Below are 22,244 nucleotides of genomic sequence, written 5' to 3' on the forward strand. Positions count from 1 at the left end.
ATGTTACATTTAAACATCTCATCTGATTGTTACTAAGAAGCTGGGCTGATTTTTGTTTGCTTACTAGTTGCCTAGTAAAATTGTTTATTTCATAGGCTACGGCCTAATCTATTAATGCTATATTTATACAGAAACTAGAAACATTTCAATTCATTTAATAACATGGTTTATTACAGAGAAATACAGAGCAAAACATACGAAATTTGGTAAAATCAACACATGCATACATTTTTTTTAAGAAACCAAAGGGTGATCACCACATATATCCTTAATTACAAATACAAAACAAAAAGGCCAAAACATTTAAAGTAAAGTAATCCCATCATAAAACACCTGAGCCCCCCCCCCCCCCCCCCCCCCCAAATGGCTTTTGATCAACTGTACAAAAAACAAACAAAAAAACAGCAGCACATGTTTTGCCTATGCATTTGAAAGTAAGTGCCGCCATGTATAAGTTGGATTTTTTTATTGGTTAAAGAAAATGCATGGCAGGTGACAGAGGACCAAAAATAAGGTAACACATGCCCTATGTTTGCAGTGAACATCAGATACAAGCCCTTAAGTGGCACAAGGCATTTTACCATATACACATTCAGAATCATGGTGATTTATTTTGTGAAACAGCGCAAACATCTGCAGACAGACTGCAGACATAAATTGAACTAGGACCGACGACATGCAGTGCAGTAGGGTCTAAAGTGCCAGAGGAAAGTTCATGAAAGTGGGCTCGTGAGACCAGACAATGACAGTTAGGCATAGTGCATCAGCAGCTCCTCCAGGGAGGTGAACACCAGGGATGGCTTTGTGCTCCAGAGAGTGGTTGTAAAAGGAAAGTGGTCTTCAGTGGGGGTTGATCTGGGCCAGTCGCACAGTGGGCTGGAGTTCGTACCCCTGTCTGATGTTCTCTATGGATCCGATGAGGTCTTTAAACGACGGCCGCTCTGATGCTTCGACTTCCCAACACTGTCTCATCAATGTGTAAACCTGCAACATGGATGAAAAAAACAGGTTATTGTTGATGTATGGAGTTGTAGTGTGTGTGTGTGTGTGTGTGTGTGTGTGTGTGTGTGTGTGTGACTACATGTGCGAAGGTAAGGAGATCTGATTTACTTCTTGAGTGCAGTCTTTTGGGCAGGGCAGTCGTCTATGTCTCTCCAGCAGAGAGATCAGCTTCATCACAGTCATCTGGCCTTGGACGCTTCCCATCATCTCAAAAAATTTCTGCAGGACATGGTCATGGAAACAGCACACATAAAGATGCAGTAATGCTCATAATGGCATTATGCAGGGGAGTAGTGGTAAAAACAAGAGGTGGTTAAACTAGGCTATAAATTCTGTGATCAAGTGGACCAAGGTACAGTCAAGGTACAGTTAGTACAAGGTGGACCATGGCATACTGATGTACTGTATATGTATTAGAGCCCACAAGATAAATTGGTGTGTCGATGTAATCAGCCAATATTAGCTATTTGCCGATCTATAGGAATTGTTTATAACGGCCGATAGTTATTTTTAAATTAGGTAAAAGCCAAAGCCAAATCCTTCATCTAAATTCCCAGTATTGTCTTTCCAGCTTAACATTACGTCCAACAGTAAAATTCCAGCATTGGGTTGACATAAATATAAACACATACCGAGTAACTTAACACCAGCACTATAATTTTCTCTTTTGACTGTCATTCCATCTTGAATTTCCCCTTGGGGATCAATAAAGTATCTATCTATCTATCATACATATACCTTTTCTGACCATATACAGTGCTGTGAAAAAGTATTTGCCCCCATGCTAAAGGTGACTAAAAAGAGGAATATAACGTCATCTTTTGGAAATTGATACATAGTATCATTTAAGATCAGTTTCCAAAAGATGATTTTATATTCCTCTTTTTAGTCAACTTTAGCGAGGGGGCAAAGCACTGTAGCTAAGGTAGTTAGACACAACAATAGTCAAGGGCAGGGGTTCCCAACTATTTTTTGCCGGTGACCCTATTTTGATGTCACAAAATTTTAGCGACCCCAATCTTTCACATATTGTTAGAGAGAGCGCATCCCATCTCTGCTGTAACATCCAGTTGAGAGCGGTGTTTTCCCCAAATGTCCTAGCAAGCTACCGGTAATTTGTTTGCTTGACTATCTCACCTGGTTGCTTTGCTCCTTTGTTTGGAACATTGATCAAACATTATTACCCATGATGATCTTATGCACATCGAAAACTGCCTATCTAATAAAATCTAACCAAGTCTTATTAATCTTATATCAAGATCAAAAGTATAAAGACACTTGCCTAGCTCTTTCTCGTAAAATCATTTGACTTAATTTAAGAAGAGTTTACTTTCTTTTAGACATCTCATCCTGAAAACAAGCAAATTTGTCAGCCAGTGCGTTAAGCAAATTTGCCCTAAAAACAAGCAAATTTGTCTGCCAGAACGTTGAGTAAACTTGTCCAAATTAATTTAAAATAAGTCAAAGTGTTTTTAAATCAAATCAAAATGATCTTTCGAGAGAGAGCTAGGTAAGTCTCTTCACATTTAAAATAAAACAATACCAAATAGATTTGTTGATCTTAATATTAGATTAATAACACTTGGTTAGATTTTAGTGTGTGGGCAGTGTTGCCAGATTGGGCGGGGTGCCTGCCCAATTGGGCTTCTTTTGACTTCGTGGGGCGGGGGAAAATAAGCTTTGGGCGGGCAAATAAAATGTTTAGTTAAATGGTTCTCAATGACAAAATCGTTGTTGGGGCGTTTTTTTTGCTGAAGAGGGCGAGTTTTGGAACGTGATTGGGCGGAAATCACTCAACCCGATCTGGCAACACTGTGTGTGGGATGTCTACGTTTATTTTTTTTAGTGATTGTAATCGATCTTTGATGCTGCCTGCTGCTTTCTCCTGGCTGCTGCAAGATGATTGTCCACTGGCATTCTGTAATGCAGTGCAATATGGATAAACTACATCTTGAGCAGGTTCAACCATATGAAGCTAACAATATGAAACCATAAGCAATTGTAAAACGGCACAAGCTTAGAATGGCTTAAGAATGGTAGGCTGTTTAGAAGTGGAATGCTACTTAGAGGTGCATAATTGTAATTTAGAGGTGCGTAAATGCTATTTTCGAAATTCAGGAGGTGCATAAACAGCATTTAATTGATTTAAAAGTATGTTTAGCTTCTTCTACAGCCATGGTTTTATATGATATGTAACGAATAGAGCTGGACTTATAAATATCTTGAGAAGTCTACGGAGGAGTTTAGTCAACATGTGAGTAAGAATACTATGTGTGTGGGCTTCTCAATAAATTCTTCTGATTGATTTTCGCATTAGTGACTAAGGCATGTCTGGACAAATAAGACTACTGTCCATCTAGTCGAGACAACACTACGACTACTATCGTGTGACAGTGGTGGGAATCACATACCGATGGAGGGCTTTGTCGAGGGTCACAGTGGGTAAAAATCTCATACAGTGTCACTCCAAAGGACCACACATCAGAGGAGAAAGAGAACTTGCTCTCTTTCAGGCACTCAATAGCATACCTGGCAAATAAGAAAACAAGACACTTCATTCATAATCTATATTCAAAAGAGAGGAACAAAAATCCCACAAATCTAACGGAACATGGATGTCATTGGGAAAAGCTGACGTGTGTAACCCCGGAACGTACCAAAACACAGGGCTGTCCCCGTCCTCACGGACGCGGTAGTAGGCGTCCCCTTCTTTAATTTCTTTTGTCAATCCAAAGTCGCCGATCTTCACAAGGCCCTCATTCTCCACCAGCACATTCCTGGCAGCCAAATCCCTGTGGATATAGCGCATTGAGTGGAGGTAATCCATCCCCTGCAGGAGACCAGAGACAACAGAGAGAGGGACATGAGCATGGATCAGAACAGGCTGCCGCGTCAGACAGCGTCAAAGTCAAAAGCATGACGTCACTCTTGCGAATGTTATACTCAAAAATCAATGCAACCATTCCGTTGAAACTCATAACTGCAGAGGCTGGCGCTCACCTGGCATATCTGCTGCGCAAAGAGCAGACTCTGTGCCACCCCCAGGCGGTGCTTGGGTAGATACTCCCGCAGGCTGCCCAGTGGGAGGAACTCCATGATCAGCTGCACCACCTGCCCTCCCTGCCCTCCTGTTGGACCAAACAGCTCAGGCTTAGCTTTTATGACTTATACAAACCTCGTCCTGATGGATTCTCTTTGTAGTCTTTTTTCTAATGCACACCAACTCACAAGTCGTATTTGTGATTGCCGTTTAACTGCTGTTACATTGTAACTGGTGCCCTCTAAGGAGGGACCGAGGCACAGTTATGCAAGTTCCACATAGTCACCAGCAGGGGGCGAATTTGATTGGAGAAAAGTGCACAAGTCACTGATCCTTTTTTGTCTGACATTTCTCATGAACCAGAATGTGTTATGATAACAGTTTCAAGTTTATAAACAAAGACTTCAGACTCAAATGTTTACTAACAAAGACATAAAAGTTCAGACTTGAACGTGAATTCAGATTGTCACCGCAATACACACACTTCCCTTTTCCTAAAAAGATCAGCATTCCATTAATGACTACGTTTCTGCTGAAGCATACAGTGTGAGAATTCTAACCATGGACGTGCATTCCGTGTGGCCTGAGGAGAACATTTCTCACCTAGTTCCGAGCAGCGGCCCTTGTACTTGACGATGTTGTCGTGGTATAGTTTTTTGAGAATTTCAATTTCTTTTATCCAGCCTTCATGGAGATGGCCACCACCTTCCTGTTTCAAGGCCTTCACTGCCACATACTCCCCAGTACCATCGTTGGACGGGTCGTAAATATACAGCATGACTTTTCCAAAGTGGCCCTTGAGGTAATGCACAAAAACAGACCTTGAAAAAAAAACCCATTTAGATCACAAGCAGAGATCTTTCATTGTATTGCACCCCTGAAAGTTGGGGAAGGCTTTTATGAAGGCTTTGAATGAAAGGCAGATCAATGTCTTTGATTTGAGGATAATATGACAAAGTGAAAAGATAGACATGTACACCAACGCCACTAACAAACTAGCCAACCCCAAAAAAGTAAGATGAAAAGAGCACACTGCCTGGATCTAATGGGCTAAATTGATGTTTGACCTGATTGTGTGAGGCTAAAACACAATCTCGAAACCAGCATGAAAGTAGCCAAACCTAATTCTAAAGGATTGTCTCTAGTCAATTTTCTCATCAAATCTCTGTCAGGTTATAGAAATGGCAGATGAAAGGTTTATTGCAAAAGGTCCTTCTGACTCCTGAATCAATAAGTGAGCCAGAAAACTGGTCATTGGCTTTAAGGAAAACCCCGGTATGACAACAATTTAATATAAGTCAATACCGGACTCTCATCCTTTTGCGTCCATTGACAGTAGTTTGTGTCATATTTGGTAATCGATTTATACAGACTCGCTCCAAGATGGCAGAAAGTAAAATACGCTTTCTTAACTATTAGAAAGGTCAAAATACCTCAGTTTGCCTGCAGAAACCCTCTCCATAGCATAGATTTTTTTTTTAAATTGCCTAGTTATTGACTCAAAAAAGCGATTTATTTTGACGTGGTGAAGTTGGTACCAAAGGCTATATGTGCACTTGGATGCATTTGTAAATCCATACTCCGGTCTTACTCAAAGCTGCACTGTTTGATGTCGCCTTGGTCCCAAATGGAAATTCACACTCGTCATCAACCAAAAATAGACCCTTGGGTGTTGTAAGACTGAAATTTCCTTTAAAGATAAAAGAACATAATGTACTGACCTCTCCCAGGTCCCTGATCTTCTTAAGGTAACGCTTGAGGAAGACACTTGGGTCAGTGTTTTGATTGGAGTCACACTTTGAGGAAATGTCAGGATCTGGTGATGAAAGAAAAAATGAATACCATCACCAACTACCTTTCCAAAATGCTTTAAGTATATAGCGCAATAACTATGGCAATTCATAACTTAAATAGAAACATTAGTGCTGTGTTGGTGTTCATTACATGAGAGAAGTTGTAAAACATGTGAAAAAAAGAGAAAAAAGGTAGAAAACAAACGTAGGAAATGAAAGGAGGAAGTGGTGGACATGAACCTACTCTTGATCTGCAGTTCTGTCAGCTCCCTCAGAATGGCACGGAAGGAAGGCCTCTCCGCCGGATTGTAGGTCAGGCACTTGCTGATGAAGCTGGCCAACTCCTGAGACGAGGGCTCGGCCAATCGGCCCTGCGTCTCGTAGAAACGCTCTTTCTGCTCAGGAGAAATGGAATAGAAAAGAGAGATAGAGAAAGAGGAAAGTGGAGACAGAAAGAAAGAGAGAGGGCGAAAGAGAGAGAAAGAGAGAGGCCTGATGTGAGTACTGGTTTGAGTGGCTGAACGTGAGACTGTGAGATTGTGTGTGTGTGTGTGTGGGGGGGGGGGTTGCCATGGCATACCTCGTGGGGGGAGCTGGTGCTCATGGGCAGGTCTCCGTTGTTGCAGATCTCCAGCAGCGTGGTGCCAAAGCTCCACTGGTCAGCGGCGTGGCCGAGGGCGGCTCCGGGCGGCACACACTCAGGGGCGATCCAGGGGATTCGCTCGACACGCTCTGTGCGAGAGAACAAAAAAATTGACACCAAACCTCAAACTTAAATGTCACTGCGAGTGTGAAACTTCAAAGGAAGTGGCTGCTATCTGGTTTCCTGTTCCGTTATCAAATGTGAAAAAGAAATCTGACAGGCCTGAGACCAGTTTTTGAAACGGCCTTGTTATGCAGCGGCTCCTTTTCAACATCACAACTCACTGGTCAGCACAAATGCTTTAGGTCATCTTCCCAATTACCTTGACGTGTCAGGGCCGTGAGCGAGATGCCCGGGTCACTCAGCTTAATGAAAGGAGAAGTGCCCTCCTCTAGCCCTCGTCTCACCACCAGAATGTTTTTCGCGCAGACGTTTCCGTGGACTAAGCGCTTTGTCTCCTGCAATGTAAGAATCAGAATCAGAGCACAAAGACTGATTTCAAAATGACACAAACAACAGCGGACAAAATGTGAAAATAGACAAGTGGCATCTATACATTACATGAGCGTCTGTCTGTCTGATATCTCTCAAACCGTTTGATTGATTTCAAATTTGACAGGTGTCTTGCTACAGGCAAGAGTATGTGCAGTGCCATTTGACATTCGGTTTATTCATGCAAAATATATTGTTAAATATATTGGTAAAAAAGCACACACTGGCTTTCTCCGCTCTACTGTATCCCCTACCCCTCCTACCCCTAGATATGCCTTTAGACCCCTCTCTCATATATGCCAAAGAGTCTTACCAGGTAACTGAGAGCACTGGCTAACTGTTTAGCCACTGTAAATTTCCACTGTGGTGAGAGTCGCCCTCTCTCTTTCCGGAGGAAATTATCCAGGGGCCCAAATTCCACAAACTCCTCAACCATGACATCTACAGGAAGATTGTAGTCATTAATGCTCATTTATATTTATTCTAGATCTTACATGTCAAAGTTCAAAGTTTATTGTCATGTACTCATAAATAAGCATTTATAAGTATTGAAATTCCTCAAGTTCTCAAGTGTCCATTCAACTAGAGAAATAAATTAAAAAGAAAAACAAATAAATAGATACTATAAAAAAGGATGAGATTTATATTATATATTTCATATATACATATAATATATTCTATATTATCACATTTGTATTTGTTCCTGTCATGTGGTATCTGTAAAAGAAATGGCCATCTTTACAATAAATTAGCATCATAAGTTGATAGCCACTGTTGGAACAACTCCAATAGAAAACTCTGTGTTTTAAACAAAGACAGGGCTGTGGTAGAGACAGGTGCAAACCTGACCAAAAGCAAGAGATGGACGTGCATGAAAGAGGAATCAACAATAGCTAAAACTCACTCTCAGATCCCCTCACTGATACTCCATGGACAAACACCAGGTGAGCGTGCGACACCTGGCTCATGAGGCTGGCCGTCTCAAAGAATGCCTGTGGAGTGGAACAGACACAGCACACAGGGTTACACAGAGGGTGGCCAGAGAGAGAGAGAGAGAGAGAGAAACAGGGACAGGGAAGATAGAGAGAGAGGGAGAAACAGGGAGAGGGAAGAGAGAGAGAGAAACAGGGGGAGAGAGAGAGAAATAGGGAGAGAGAAGAGAGAGAGAGAAACAGGGAGAAGGAAGGGAAAGGGAGAAACAGGGAGAGGGAAGAGAGAGGGAGAGCGAGAAACAGGGAGAGGGAGAGGGAGGAGAGAGAAACAGGGAGAAGGAAGAGAGAGAAAAAGAGAGAGAGAAACAGGGAGAAGGAAGAAGGAAAGGAGGACAGAGGAAAAGACAGGCGTTCAGTATACTAGGGCTTTTCTCATTTTTCATGTTCTATGAGAAGCGTTTATCTTAATTTAGCGTTTTTCTCTAAACAGTATTATATTTTTTTTATTATTATCATACATTTTTCGTAGTTGCTTTGGTGCATTTCTCATATAAGAATTGAAATACCCTTCTGCAAAAGCATGTCACCTCTGTTCTCTGTTGAATATTCTTTCCCTCAAAACCATTTACGGTAATCATTAGTTCCTTGCTTGGATCATTACATGCAAAAGTGGTGAACCAGTTGCCTTCAGTAATCTGTATTCTGTATATTAGTTTCCTATATGACAATGTAGTACATGGTCTGGCAACAAACTGCAGCACAAACAGTACAGTACAAATCTCCTGCCAAAGGTAATGAGTATCTTTCTACTGTTGAAATTGATGCCTATGGCAAATCTGCCAAGTAAACATAGAATAAACAGATAAACTGGCTAAGCACAGTGACAGAGGAACTTTTCATTCCGATGGCACTATATTGGCATAAATAATCCGCTTTTGGGACATGAACTAAGCATTTTGAGCGGGTTACATGCTTTTGCAGGTAATCAATTGTAGAGCCGTTTGCACAAATCATTTTGAGAAACGTTCTTACTGTTTTGAGCACATCAAATGCACCGACAGTACTCGGTGATCTCAAGAAACGAAGATCTATGTGAAAACTCGCCGGATTTCTCTTTGAAGTTGTTCTCACCAGAGCTATGTCTTTATGGCCTTGGTCCAGCATCTTGAGAACTACTCGGATGCCTTTGGTGCTGGTGTGGTTGTTATTCGATTCGTCCTCATCGTCCTCAGTCCCACCATGCACTTGCAGGAGTCCAGAGTATATATTCGTCCTGGTGCCCCTACCCAGATGCTGATCCTGAGAGGGTAAAAGAAAAGCATTTACCAGATAGATAGATACAGTAGATAGATAGATAGATAGATAGATAGATAGATAGACAGATAGACAAATAGACAGATAGATAGATAGATAGATCAATAGATCGATAGAACGGAATTTACAGAAACATAAATTAAACATATCAGACAAATTAATTTAATATCTGTAAAGGTACACAGGAGAAAAGAGTCAATGGGACAGGGGGAAACTCACACGTGTGATTTCCTTGTCTTTGATCTGGTGAAATCTGAGCTGGCTCAGGTTGAGGGTTTCTGAGACCGGCTTGCTGCTGCTGCTGGCACCATGTCTGATCACTAGCAGGTTGGAAAGCTCTGCCAATGGGAGAGAAATAAAACATGAAATCATTTCAAAACAATATACAAAATATGCAAGTGAACGGGTTTCATCAGGTCTCTTTCCACAGGTGTATTAATCAAGCACCATGCAGTCTGCATTCATAATCTACATGCTTGATTTTATGCACCTGTGGAAAGGGACCTGATGCAACCCATGAATACCATCTACATTTACTCACTTAGCAGACGCTTTTATCCAAAGCGACTTATGTCAATTATATTACAAGCGCCACTGTCCCTGGAGCAACTCAGGGTGAACCCACAACCTTTGAGGCTAGCTGCTAGCCCAGCTCTTTAAGCACTATACTACTACCGCCAATACCATGACATGATGACCTAAATTGTCTTCCTGTGGCTCAAGACATAGAACAACTGGTAGCGCAAGATGCTACCGACACTAAGATTATGGGTTCAGCAGAAAATGCACATACTGATGAGATTTGGGGAATATATGTTATCATATTGTACATTTCCTGTATTACATATAAACTGTACTATATACTTAAAGAATTTACCAAATAAACAAATGAACATTCTACTTATGTCCACTATGAAATGCATGCAGTGATGGCATGGCAAGATTTGAATACCTGCTGTGGGATAATTCAAGTGACTGAGCACAGACATACCTGCAGAGCGCGGAAGGCAGCATCTCTTCACCGTGAACGAGTCGTTGCCAGACCGGAGCACGAAGGTCTTGAGGCCGTCGGTGAGCTCTTTCACACTACAGAACTCCTTGTTCCAGCCCTCGAGTACAAACTTGTCTTCCTTCTGAAGGATCCTGAACTGTTTGTATGTTTCACCCTTCTACAGAAAACAGAGGGAGAATGGACCACAGATATGATTAATATGAATATAGCAATAATTAGTGAACTAATAATCACTCAATGAGGGCCTAGTAGCCAAAAGAAAATTGTTTAATTTCTCTGGAAGAAAATCGGCAAAAGTTAAACAGCACAGTCATTTGACTTGCTGAGTCACCCCAATGCCTTAGGCCAAGGATAAACATTACTTTCCGGGAAGAAGACAGAGGTGTTTACTATAAGGGTATTAACGGTGCACTCCTTGATGCTGGCAAGAGGCTGATCATACTGGAGTTCAATTATAGCCAATCAAATGTGCCCCTGAAGCGACGTAGCAGATTGGGTGGAATAGTGTACAGTTCATCCATGCCATTGACAGAGCCCAAGGGTGTGCAGCATAAGCTTCACTGAATTTGATGAAAATTGCACTAGATTATGATACAAAGTGGCTGGACCTTAACAAGATGATTCCCTCCAGAGGTTTTCGTGTTGCTACTCATACAAGCAAATGGGGTGCAATGTAGCAAAGACACGGATACTCAATACCAAATATAAGCAAGCCAATGGCTACCAGGCGAGGAAGTGCTCAGTATCTGGAACATTGTGTGACTACCTCATTCTTGCTCAGCACAGCTAAAATTATGCAGCGATAATCCAGGACGCTCCAACGCAGGATATATACCCCCTCCGGGCCTGTCTCTTTCTTCAGCTTCTGTTGAACAAACTCTTCCCTGAGAAAGACAAAGAGAGAGGGAGAGGGCGAGAGAGAGAGAGAGAGAGAGAGAGACAGTTGCAGTTTGTTTGACTCAGACAGAGACGTATGGTGTTGGGTGATATGGTGGTGATGCATGATGGCATCAGGTTCTTTCCTTCCTGGTGTTGCAACGTCTGACATCAATTACATAACGTTAGTCGGGGGAAAACCACTATTGAAAAATGAGCCTTTGACTCAGAGACTCAGTCTGAGTATTCAGTGTGCTACAAATAACCTAACATATCGGATGAAGGCGGAACAGCGAGCCAACATTCAAACAAAGTACAGAAATGAGATGAGCAGAGCATTTGTCAAGTTCTTTTTTATCAACTCTTACCAGAATTCAAAGCCAAAATGTATGGCAGCTCTCTCCAGCCACTGAATTCTTGTAATTGAAGAATTACCTGGGCTTGTTAGGCCCGGTACTCACCTGAGGGGGCCGTGGATTCCATTGGCGCCGCTGAAGACCACTCTGGGCGGTGCCACCTCGTGGCACAGGTAGTGGTGGGCATCGGCGATGAGGCGGAAGTACCCGTCCAGCAGGGAGACCAGGGAGCGGGCCTCCTGACTGGACCTCAGCTGCAGATCCTACAGACACAAGATTTGAGTTGAGAATCATCGGGGAAAGGGATGGCAAAACAAGGAAAGGAACAATAGGGCTCGGGATCGTGATGCGAAAAGTTCGCGGGCAGCCATATTGGCAGCCTCACTTAGTCTGCTCTGGATTCCTATGGATTTACTCCCGCTTGTTAGTGTATTCCTGTTACTTAGTTTTTGCCTTCTTGGTCGTATGTTGCTGTTTAGTGGGGTGTAACAGCGCAACCCACGATCGCAAGAGAAAAAGAATCGCTAATACTATAAATGCTCTGCTTCTTGTCTTCAGCATCCGAATGAATGGATTATTACGTTCGGTGGGCTACCAACATGGTGGCAATATTCCTAGAATGCAACGCGTGTGCCCAAGCCCTATTGATGGAGATTCCAGTTATTCTGATGCAGATAATACACATTTTGTCTGCTATAATAACCTGGGATGCTGCACACCATCAAAGAAGATTGGCTTCCTAACAGCTAATGATGATGCACTGGTATTAAGCCTATTCTGGCACCTCTAAATGATCTGATATAGCCTAACACGCTACAGTTAACATTTCAAAGTGAAAATAACCCAAATAAGGTATAATTTAGTTCAAGTTTTGCATTTATCTAATACTATACATTATTTGAACCTGAATCTGAGTTATACAATGTATAGCACTCATAACTGAGACCAAAAGGTACTCCCAATTGCAGCCACATGAACATGACCAATGAGCGCACGACGGTCTTCTCTCACCATTGCGTGATTGTCCTGATGACAGATGCAGACATTGGCTCCGACTATGGCGATGTGGGAGATCTCAGGGAAGTCACAGAAGTCGTTCCATTTGTCTGGGGTGCTCGGCTCCTGTGAGGTGGACGGTTGTCTGCTTTTCTTTTTGCTGCTGGTGTTCCCCAGGTAGTCGTTGTCTGGAGCCTAATATAAGGAGCCAGCGGGAGCAAAGTGTCATCAAAGCAGACTGAAGTATAGGACACTGGCCCACACATTCCCCAAGTAGCAGAGCCATCAAAGCAGACTGAAAACATAAATGCCTCCTGGATCCAGACGGTGATACGGATCACTCCCAAAATGTAACAGTTTCTTCCTTAGGTCATTTCAGACCTTTCCTGAAAATTTCATAGAAATCCATCCATAACTTTGAGTTATCTTGCAAACAAACAAACAAACAAACAAACAAACAAACAAACAGACAAACAAACAGACCCCGATGAAAACATAACCTCCCTGGCGGAGGTAATAAAGCTCATGTCGCGGCACGCTCAGAGAAACGTGAGGTCTCATTCCTCGGACGGACACAAACCTTTAGCGCCGAGATCTTCCTCCACTGGATGCCCGTGGTGCCAGAGATCATCACCTCGTGCGTGGGCTCCTGCTCTACGCCATCCTCCGCGTCCCCCTGCACCCGGGAGTCGTTCAGGTAAGAGCTGCTGCTGTCGCCGTCCTTCTTCAGCGCCAGGCGAACCGTGACGAACGTCTCCGTGCCGAAGCGGGGCGCCAGGTTCTCCAGGGTTGCCAGGTATTTGTACATGACTTCCTGGGGGCCCAGCTTGCCCTGGGCCACGGTGTGCTGCTGGAAGCTCCGCACAAACTCATCGAAGACGCGGCTGATTCGCAGCTTGGTGAGGAAGTTGTCACGCGAGATGTTCCGGGAAAAGGAACGGGGGATGCAGGAATGGTAGCTGGGAAGAATGGGCGACACCAAGCAGACACCAGTTGGCGCTTTTTTCAAACAGAGCTCCGTAAAATAAATCCAGAATTGCAATTAATTTCAATTCGAATTGGTCCTGTTTGGTCTAGTTCCAATGGATTCATTTGATGATTTCAACTGACTGAAAACATTATGAATGCTTTGTTGGAAACATCAAATAATTCCGGCGATTTTTCACACAGATCTCTGTTCCTCGAGGGCACAGAGTACTGTTGGTACCAAAAACCCCAAAAACAATCAGTTGCTGCAGCCAACAGCTAGAGCTGCTAGGCTGCTACCTGTACAGCGCTACACAGGGCATGAACATGGGAGGCTCACGATGCCCCCAAAGAGCAGCATCTGAAAAAAATGGCCGGAATTTTCCTTTTACAACCAACACAATAATAGTCTTCGTGCTTGGTGAATCGAGGAACTTCCCTGAGCAGTTCTATCCCATTCAAAAGCGTACTTGACTCATTTGATTTTTTGTGCACATAGAGATAAGAACAATGCACCTATAGCCTCAGGGTACTTTCAACATTCCCTTTTTACAGGAAGAACCACTGAGCAGGAAGCAGGAAGAATCAAAGGTGAACAAGTAAACAATCTGGTTAACATGAATTTCTTATTATATCATAAACATCTTACTGTTGATTATTTTCCCCCACCGACACCTTCCTCTTTGGAGCCATTCCAAAGTGTGTTCTTGAAAAGCATTTACCTGATGCGTTTGGCCACATCTTGCAGGTTGGAGTCCGACTGCAGGGCCTTGTGAGACATGTGAAGAACAGCCATCCCCAAGCTCTCATCTTTATACCGAGTCAGCTCCTCAGCGCCTCGCACGTCTTCCATGGGCGCAACGTCATTCACAAAGTCATACTTTGCCTGCAGGACAACAGATGATGTATCTTTAGCGGAAACAAACACTCTCCTTTACAGATTCAGCTGTCAGAATTTTTGATTAGATTAGATTAGATTAAATTCTTTGTTGTCATTGTGCCGAGGGCAAGTACAAAGACATTTGTACGGCGTTCTGCGTTCAGAAATGTATACTGCTTCACTATTACTAAACTCTTGTTTACTTTGATAACACTATAATGCACTAAGTTGTTTTATAGTTCACAATGCGTGTTTGGTTGAGCAGAGAAGTAAAAGTCCTACCGCGTATTTGTTCCAACCGTTCACTAAACCAGCAGATTCTAATTAGTACAACTCCTCAGCCAGGTATATTATCTAATTAGTGGAATCGTCTGTTTTATGTGCACAGGATAGAACCAGGACAGGATAGAACCAATACATGGTGGGGCTTTTACTTTCTGAACCCAGAATCTTACAACGTTGTGGTGAAGTCTTGGCTCACCTGGGCAAACAGGTAATCCAGAGAGGGCATCTCCAACAGAGGGGAGCCCAGCTTCTCTGACCCCGCTGTCCGCAGGGCGTGACGGTACACTGCAGGTTCTTTGTCACTCAACCCATGCCAGTTACGGAAGTAAAACCTGCGTCAACAGACCATAAAATTATGAACACCTGAGAGGAAGTGCTTGCCAGCTGAAACCATGAACATATAACCGTGTTGCGATGCCTACATCCTCATTCCGTCTAATTACCCTGGGGGATGGATGATCAATGAACAAGTGGAAGTACACCCACAGTCCAGTCATATTTGCTTACACAAAGACATTCACACAGGTATTATACTCACCTCATGCGGAAGTGAACTGCAGATGCATTTTGTGGGTCAAAGCTGTGGTTTGGACTGTACCAGCAGTGAGACAGGGGGTTGTATAGAGCAAAAAGATTGTGGCACATCGGACTAATTCCTAAAAAGTATAATACAAATGATTACAAGGATTATCGCCCTTTTTTTCCCTTGTAGGCAACTGTAAATGTCTTTTGCCATGTGATGTGAAATGCAGTTATATTCCATACCAGCAACCTGTGCTGCCCTGATTGACAGCTCCTCAGCAGTGACTACCTCCTTATGGGTCATATAACGCTCGCCGTCTTTGGTCCAGAAGAGATAGACATGAATGCCAGGTCCCTGAGGGGTCTCACACCCGGGGGTGGATGGCCCTGTCCTGGTGAGCCTGTAGCGTCCGCGTCTAGACATCGCCCATCAAGTCTAACATACACCACTGATGAAAGAGAAACAAGATTTTTTTTACTCTCTCGGTTATAGGGCCCCACTAATGCAGATCATGAGATTATCCACATCCCCATTTGAGGAGCCATACATATTTAATGATTGTTGTGCACTAATGTGTCGCAAAGTGATGAATCAACAAGGCTAAATGAAAGTAATGCTTGAGAAACACTCACAGCGAAACAGGCAGAGCAAAGGCTGACTACCCTATTCCAACACAACACACATCCTATGCACTCGACAATCAACTGGCAAGGCCTTCCGGGGGAGACCAGCCAAGATCTTAATAGTGAAAGTAAACATCTAGAAAATGTACAGTGATGTTGTTCAATGTGTACATAATGCAATCGTAATCTTCAACAAAGACAACGCGATCCGACTGTTGGGTTGTCTTAAACAATCAATTACTAGGCTACAGAACAATAAACTTTTTGTTAGCAAATATTAACAAAATATTATATGACCGTATAGCCTCTTCCGCTTACAGAATAGCAAATAATGTGTAGACGTGTGGTAATGTGTATTACCATTCAATTGAAAGGTCCAAAATCCTCAATGTTATTGATCCCAGACTTCTTGGAAGGTTATCCTTTGTGACTTATAACTATCTTTTTCGTAGTTTCATCGCCTGAGAATGATCACGCATTCGCTGATCTGGTCGCACGCAGTCTTTGCTACGTGACGGCTAACAAGCGCGTCCGCGATTGCTTGAGCGGAGCCACTCCCCTAAAGTTGTTTGGAAATACCCGTACACAGAACAGCGCCATGCAAAATGATTTAGGCTTATGTTTATATATCTGCCTATAGTTAAATGCCGCGAATATATCACACCTGTACCTGTGATATTTAATACGTAGTCTTCCACGCGTGTTTGATTATGAAAAGTGTGGAAGGCAACAGAATCTATCATTTTCTGCATCAAGCCGTCAACAAAATGTTCTATGGAACATGGGTATGGGGACATCTAGTGGTGTTACTCTGTATTACAAAAAAGACGTAGCCAACTTGAATGAATGGTGCCAGTTGCAACTGTTAATTGGACTGCAGTTTTACATTATTAAATCACATTATGCGACTATGAATACATTATGGTTGGTTCATTGACAGTGTAATTTAGTTCACATTAGGCATATCTGCTGAGTCTAATTGCTTAGATGTTTATTAGTTTTATGTAGCCCTCTACTCTTACTACTATTCTATTCTATTCTATATATCACACACACACACACACACACACACACACACATAACTTATTCATTTTCCAGATATAACACATGAACGTCTTGTTCACGGAAACAGGAAAGACCAGTGAGTTGTTTTTGACTCTGGTTACTGGTGAATCAGGACACTTCAATAGAATACAGAAGTTAGTGTAACTATAACAGAAAAATGCTTTGTGAGTGTAAACAAAACAAGCTGACCGTTCTCCAATCGATATTCTAGTTTTCCAGGGAAACTGCATTAGTAAGGAACAACAAACAAGTCAATGTTTCCATGTCTTGCTGACCCAGATGTGTTGGGGAAATATAGAGCTCTGCAACAACACATTCTCATTTGTTTTAAAGATGTCTCTCTGCATATTTAACCAGGGTTTGCTTGTCTGCCTTGCATTTCAATTGATCTCTCACATTGTCGTCTTTCATTTAGAGGAAGACGAGAAGAGATAAAGTATGACGTAAGCCTTGAATAGAAACTGAGTGCATCGAGACCCTTGTTCAAAAGACAAACAAAAGGGAGTGAAGAAATGGAAAAAACAATGGCATTGCATGTAGGCCACTCTTAATTGTAACAAGAGCAGCTTCAGACCAAGCAACAAACACTCATTCATGGAAGCTATTTAGTTCCTCGTCAGTTTTGTTCGTTTTTTTCTCTCTCTGTCCCTGTCCCAGAAGGTCACTGGTTGGCAAAAACAAGGCAAAAGAGATCTGCAATCATATTGTCTTAGGCTACATTGTATCATTTTCAGCACATTCCTTCCAGAATGCCTCAGAGTGCCCATAGTGTTCTAACTTGTGTAGGCTAATGCGTTTCTTCTGAAATACACACTGGAAATGCAGTCTAACATTTACTAGTGCCTGTCTATGAATTCCCAATTCAGGGCACAGCAGAGAACAGCTCAGTTTGTTGTTTGTTCAATTTCTATAACAGTCAGGTCAGATGCCATATATGCAATAATCTTTTTGACACTTTATTTCAACATATTGTTTACAGGAATATATGAAGAATGTGCAGTGCAGAAGATATTCTTGACATAAGAGATGTGATGGGAGTGAAGGGCATGATAAATATGTTAAAAATTTTCAGAGCAGCTCAAAAATCAATAGAACAACAAAGTGTTTTACACTTGCAATTGTATTAGTATTAGGTAAGACATAAAACAAATAGCAAGTTGTACTATGTTGAATCAAATAAGAAAGCTCTAAGTAACATATAAATATTAGTCAGAATATACAATAATTTGTTTAGAAAAAAAAACAAAATACCACTCAGAAAAATCTGAAACAATACTAGCTTAAACATTCTCTGAGAGAGACATCCGATGTGTCAACTCATTATCAGACTGACACACAGCTATGAGGTCATCACATCTAAAATAACAAAACATTTCATCTATAAAAAATGTAAAGAGCTATTTAAAACAATATGCTACAAAATGATCCAGACCTAAATTCCACACCACAGGCAGTAGTAATCGCCTGGCACAACTTGTAGCTGTGTGAAACTGACAAAAAAAAGTCAGCCAACAAAGAATCCAGTATATTCAGTGATCAGCTTTCAGTTCTAATGACTCTTTATGGGCACTGGCTTCCCTTGGACATTCACAATGACCTCTCACATTGCTCACCTGAGTAGAGGTAACACAACAAATCAGGCTAGTTGAAACCATGGAGCTGGCATGAGCATATAACGGCGTCGCGTATATATAATATCCTGTACATCCTCCCTCAGCGTCAGGCCTAGGGTCTGGGCTTGATGATGAACTGCTTGCTCCTCTTGCCCAGTATGTTGGAGGCGGTGCACGTGTAGGTCCCGGGCCGCAGGGCGGTGGAGATCAGCACGGGCTGGTCCTCCATCTTCTCCAGGGAGAGCGCGGCGGTGGTCCAGGTGTAGGAGGGCGCGGGGCTCCCCACGGCCGTGCAGTTCAGCGAGGCCTCCTCCCCTTTGCTCAGCTCCAGGGTCTCGTCCTCAGGCTGGGAGAAGGAAGGAGAGACTGGAGCATGGCGTCCACAAGGGCACACGCACACACACACACACACACACACACACACACACACACACACACACACACACACACACATAAACATACATATATACATACATACAAACACACACACACACACACACACACACACACACACACACAAATACACACAGACATACACATACATCCAGATACACATAGACACACAGGTCACGCAAACATATTCATACACCCACATACACCCCAAATGCAAACAGAAAGACAGAGAAAGCGAGAGAGAGAGAGAGAGAGAGAGAGAGAGAGAGAGAGAGTGAGAGAGAAATAATGGCATACATAAAATGAGATTAATCACTCAAAACGAAAGCAAATACACAGTTTATAGATCCAGTCCTGAATTCACCCGTTCACAGTAATACTCACAATGCACAGTGATATCAAGAGGCTTTGAAGCAACTCGGGGTGGAGGTCGGGGACCGTCGATGCCCAGGTCCAGCTCGGCTGCACACTTGTACTGGACCCCGTGGTCTGCCACGGTCGGAGTGATGAGCAGCGAGGAGGACACTTGGACCGGCGTGGTCGGCGTCAGGTCGGAGAATGAGTGGTTGTACACCTCGGTCTGACCTCTGTACCACCTCAATGTGAGGTACTGCACAGGTGCTATGTTCTGCACCTCACACAGCAGCTGGTATTCCTTCCCCTCCACCATGGTGCCTGTGTGATTAAGGCTGATGGACACGCTGTCTGGGGTTTCTGAAAACAAACAGAGTTAATGCAGGCAGCACACTGCTGTCAACATGATCACCTTTTTCAGACAGTTGAACTGTTTTGCAATAGTAGCCAATGTAAGACTTAGATCAAAAGACTTAGATCAATTGGCTCCTTCCAATGCATAAACTGAGTTGACTGTTTTATTTACAAACTCACTGTAAAGGACGAGATTTAGTTTCTCCTCACACTGCCTGGGCGCTGTGAAAAATACTCCGTAGCAGATTGGCTCTTCAATCCAGTCGATCAGACTGTCCACTTTCCACTGGGCAGTCAGGTCATTCTGCGTGTGCGTGGCGCCCACAGCTGACTCCCAGCCTAGCACACGGACCGGCCGGGAGGCCACGCAGTTGACCGTCACGGGTTCCCCAAAGGCCACCACAACCCTAGCAGGCCTCAGCTCGAGCGAGCAACTGTCACCTGCGAGAGCTGAACAGATAATAACATACTGGCTACATTGATAACATAATCTATAAGCACCACTCAGCGATAGCAGTTGAGACAATCAACCCAACCATAACATTCACTGCACTGATGCACAAGTTATGTTAAACAGGTTGTTCTACAATTCAGGTTTTAAAACTGCCTGGCCTTCATGCCACATAACCACATCAATGCAATCAATCGGTTTGAAGTTACATAACCGCATTCAAAATTCCTAAAGTAGCCTAGGTTGTCTTGGATGACACATTTGGGCTACGTTTCAGGTCTGTCATATGCTTTAAAAGGACATTCACAACGGAAATCCAAAAAGCCTCTTGATTAAACCATTAAAGTCTGTTTGGATCAGTTGAATAACTATGACTAGCAACCCGGTGATTTTCTCTATCCGTGTCAGTATTTCTATTCACGACAGACAAAATGCATTTTTCCTCCGGTTTTTTTTTTTAGCCTTTGTTGCGCACATACAAATTGTAGTCAGCTCACCTGTGCAGAACATGCAGACTATATAAAAGCATCTCAACGTGGTCCTCTCCATTTTGATTGAGACTTCGCTTCGCTCTGCTGTGATTCGGCTTGAAAGCGAGCGGAATTCCGACTTTGTCCTGCTTGGCAACGTCATGGACTCTGGCTAACAAAAGCCCCCCTTCCCGGGGACCTTCGCTCGCCTCTCATCTCAGTGTTCGGCTGAAGGCCCATGAGGGGGACTCTCAGGCCTGGGCCATATAGAAAGCTCTCCCTGCAGCATAGTAATGTTTCCCCATTCCGCGCTTTCCCAACCCCCACACAGTGCATTGTTAAAAAAAATAACAGTCTGCTCCTTTCCATAGCTCATCAAAAACATGGAAAATTTGAGGTAGACATGTATTCAAGGACTCTTGGGAGTAAAGGGATAGAAAGGAAGGAAGGAAGGAAGGAAGGGATTACTGATAGCACATCAAGGCCTCAGTTGCCCTTGAAACACCAGCCTCCATCACAGCATCCATGAATTTACAGGGGCAGCTGACAGTTCAGAAAAATGCTTCTCTGAAAAGGCCAAAGTCACAGGTTAGGTTATTCTGTGAAGAGCAGCATAAGTGTGCTTGCTCAAATTCAGTTCACCAATAGGACCAATAGACATGGGAATGAAAACTCTATGATTGTAAAAAGCATTAAAAAAGAGTTAAGTCTGCTACAGTAGGCCGTTTCTGAACAGCAGTGGACAGCTGTTTCTGGGTGTGTCTGTCTTGATCATGAAATATGAACAGAGCCTCTAGCCCCAAATGAATACAGCGCTGTATTCTCATTTGCACCAACTGGTAAAAAGAGCTGACCTAAATTTTGTTGCACAGCCATTCAATTACTATATCATACCAGTCAACATTGAACAGGTTCTGTTCACATATAAATGTAATGATATCATATATCATGAAGAGACACGCCATTTGACACCATTTCAAAGTCTAATTTTAACCCCTTGCTTGTGTTCGAGGGTTAGGCTAATTCCAGGGCCATGTAGGCTACTCTGGCATGCTGTCCGAGCCCTGACTGCAGTGCGGAGGTTGTTATGGCAACCCTTATCCGGTCTACACAAACAGTTACTTGGCAATGCTTGTCCTCCACAGTCCTTCAGTACCAGAGCACATCAAACAAAAGACAAACACTGCACTGAGGCCGTGTTTGCAGCTAAACATAATTTCAGAGATAAAACCACACAGTGTTGGATGAGTTTAGTTTAGTCTGGGCCTGGTTCATTGGTGTGATATTTACATGCAGAAGAAAGATCTGTTTGACAGTTTTGTTTTTCCTTTCACTTACTTAGGCTACTTTTCTCAAGCATTTATTTCACTTTGTTTAGGACTACTTTTCTAGTATTGTCACTTAAAGTAAATGTCTGGCACAGTTGTCAGACGATGTTGATTTTGCAAATTGCCTTTTACAACAGAAGTAAACGTTCTACAGCTTTTGAGTCATCAGCACAATTAAACCATACACACACAATAATCAGGAAAGGTCTGGATTATTGTCACATAAAAAGACACAAAATGGATATGTGATGAAGTATCACATTGCTTGCTCTAATAAAGAATCAGTATATGGGGTTGGTAATTATTGTTTATGCTCGTGTCATGTTTCAGGTCTGCAATACTTAGAGATGCTTCAAGGCAAAAACTATTCATTTATGAATTAAAGACAATGGAGACTTAGGACCATGCATGGGCCAAAAAGACATAAGCATCATGATACAAATCATTTCCTCATTCATCACTCATTTGAAATTGATCCACTCA

General features: G+C 42.8%; 2 protein-coding genes across 2 annotated transcripts; both read right to left on the reverse strand.

Annotated features, from left to right (window-relative positions):
* Window positions 1-344: 344 nt before the first annotated feature.
* tyk2 (tyrosine kinase 2) lies at window positions 345-16,286 on the reverse strand. The gene is made up of 24 exons (XM_062532835.1): window positions 16,094-16,286; window positions 15,353-15,558; window positions 15,126-15,243; window positions 14,784-14,919; window positions 14,145-14,308; window positions 13,037-13,415; window positions 12,472-12,651; window positions 11,566-11,723; window positions 10,995-11,112; window positions 10,208-10,385; window positions 9,436-9,554; window positions 9,034-9,201; window positions 7,875-7,962; window positions 7,284-7,411; window positions 6,801-6,936; window positions 6,416-6,567; window positions 6,080-6,230; window positions 5,764-5,858; window positions 4,646-4,838; window positions 4,003-4,130; window positions 3,660-3,832; window positions 3,414-3,531; window positions 1,111-1,221; window positions 345-984 (listed from the first exon to the last, which is right to left on the reverse strand). Exons 2-24 carry the CDS (start codon window positions 15,531-15,533, stop codon window positions 841-843), a joined length of 3,516 nt encoding a protein of 1,171 aa, XP_062388819.1. The 5' UTR covers window positions 15,534-15,558; window positions 16,094-16,286; the 3' UTR covers window positions 345-840.
* A 1,447-nt stretch (window positions 16,287-17,733) lies between these two features.
* Window positions 17,734-20,749, reverse strand: LOC134077307 (vascular cell adhesion protein 1-like). The gene is made up of 4 exons (XM_062532836.1): window positions 20,461-20,749; window positions 19,693-19,962; window positions 19,189-19,518; window positions 17,734-18,777 (listed from the first exon to the last, which is right to left on the reverse strand). The coding sequence occupies exons 1-4, from the start codon at window positions 20,594-20,596 to the stop codon at window positions 18,524-18,526; spliced, it is 990 nt and encodes a 329-aa protein (XP_062388820.1). The 5' UTR covers window positions 20,597-20,749; the 3' UTR covers window positions 17,734-18,523.
* Between the last annotated feature and the right edge of the window lie 1,495 nt (window positions 20,750-22,244).

This window comes from Sardina pilchardus, chromosome 3 (assembly GCF_963854185.1).
Source record: "Sardina pilchardus chromosome 3, fSarPil1.1, whole genome shotgun sequence".
In the NCBI taxonomy this organism is placed as follows: Eukaryota; Metazoa; Chordata; class Actinopteri; order Clupeiformes; family Clupeidae; genus Sardina; species Sardina pilchardus.

Excerpts from the sequence above, each read along its gene's own strand:
- LOC134077307 (XM_062532836.1), bottom strand. The coding sequence starts at position 20,596 with ATGACGTTGCCAAGCAGGACAAAGTCGGAATTCCGCTCGCTTTCAAGC. Across the intron at positions 19,519-19,692 it reads ACTAAATCTCGTCCTTTACA|AAACCCCAGACAGCGTGTCC; the intron begins GTGAGTTTGTAA and ends GTTTGTTTTCAG. Across the intron at positions 18,778-19,188 it reads TCTTGATATCACTGTGCATT|TCTCTCCTTCCTTCTCCCAG; the intron begins GTGAGTATTACT and ends GCCATGCTCCAG.
- tyk2 (XM_062532835.1), bottom strand. The coding sequence starts at position 15,533 with ATGTCTAGACGCGGACGCTACAGGCTCACCAGGACAGGGCCATCCACC. Across the intron at positions 11,724-12,471 it reads ATCAGGACAATCACGCAATG|GATCTGCAGCTGAGGTCCAG; the intron begins GTGAGAGAAGAC and ends TTGTGTCTGTAG. Across the intron at positions 4,131-4,645 it reads GGGCCGCTGCTCGGAACTAG|GAGGGCAGGGAGGGCAGGTG; the intron begins GTGAGAAATGTT and ends TTGGTCCAACAG.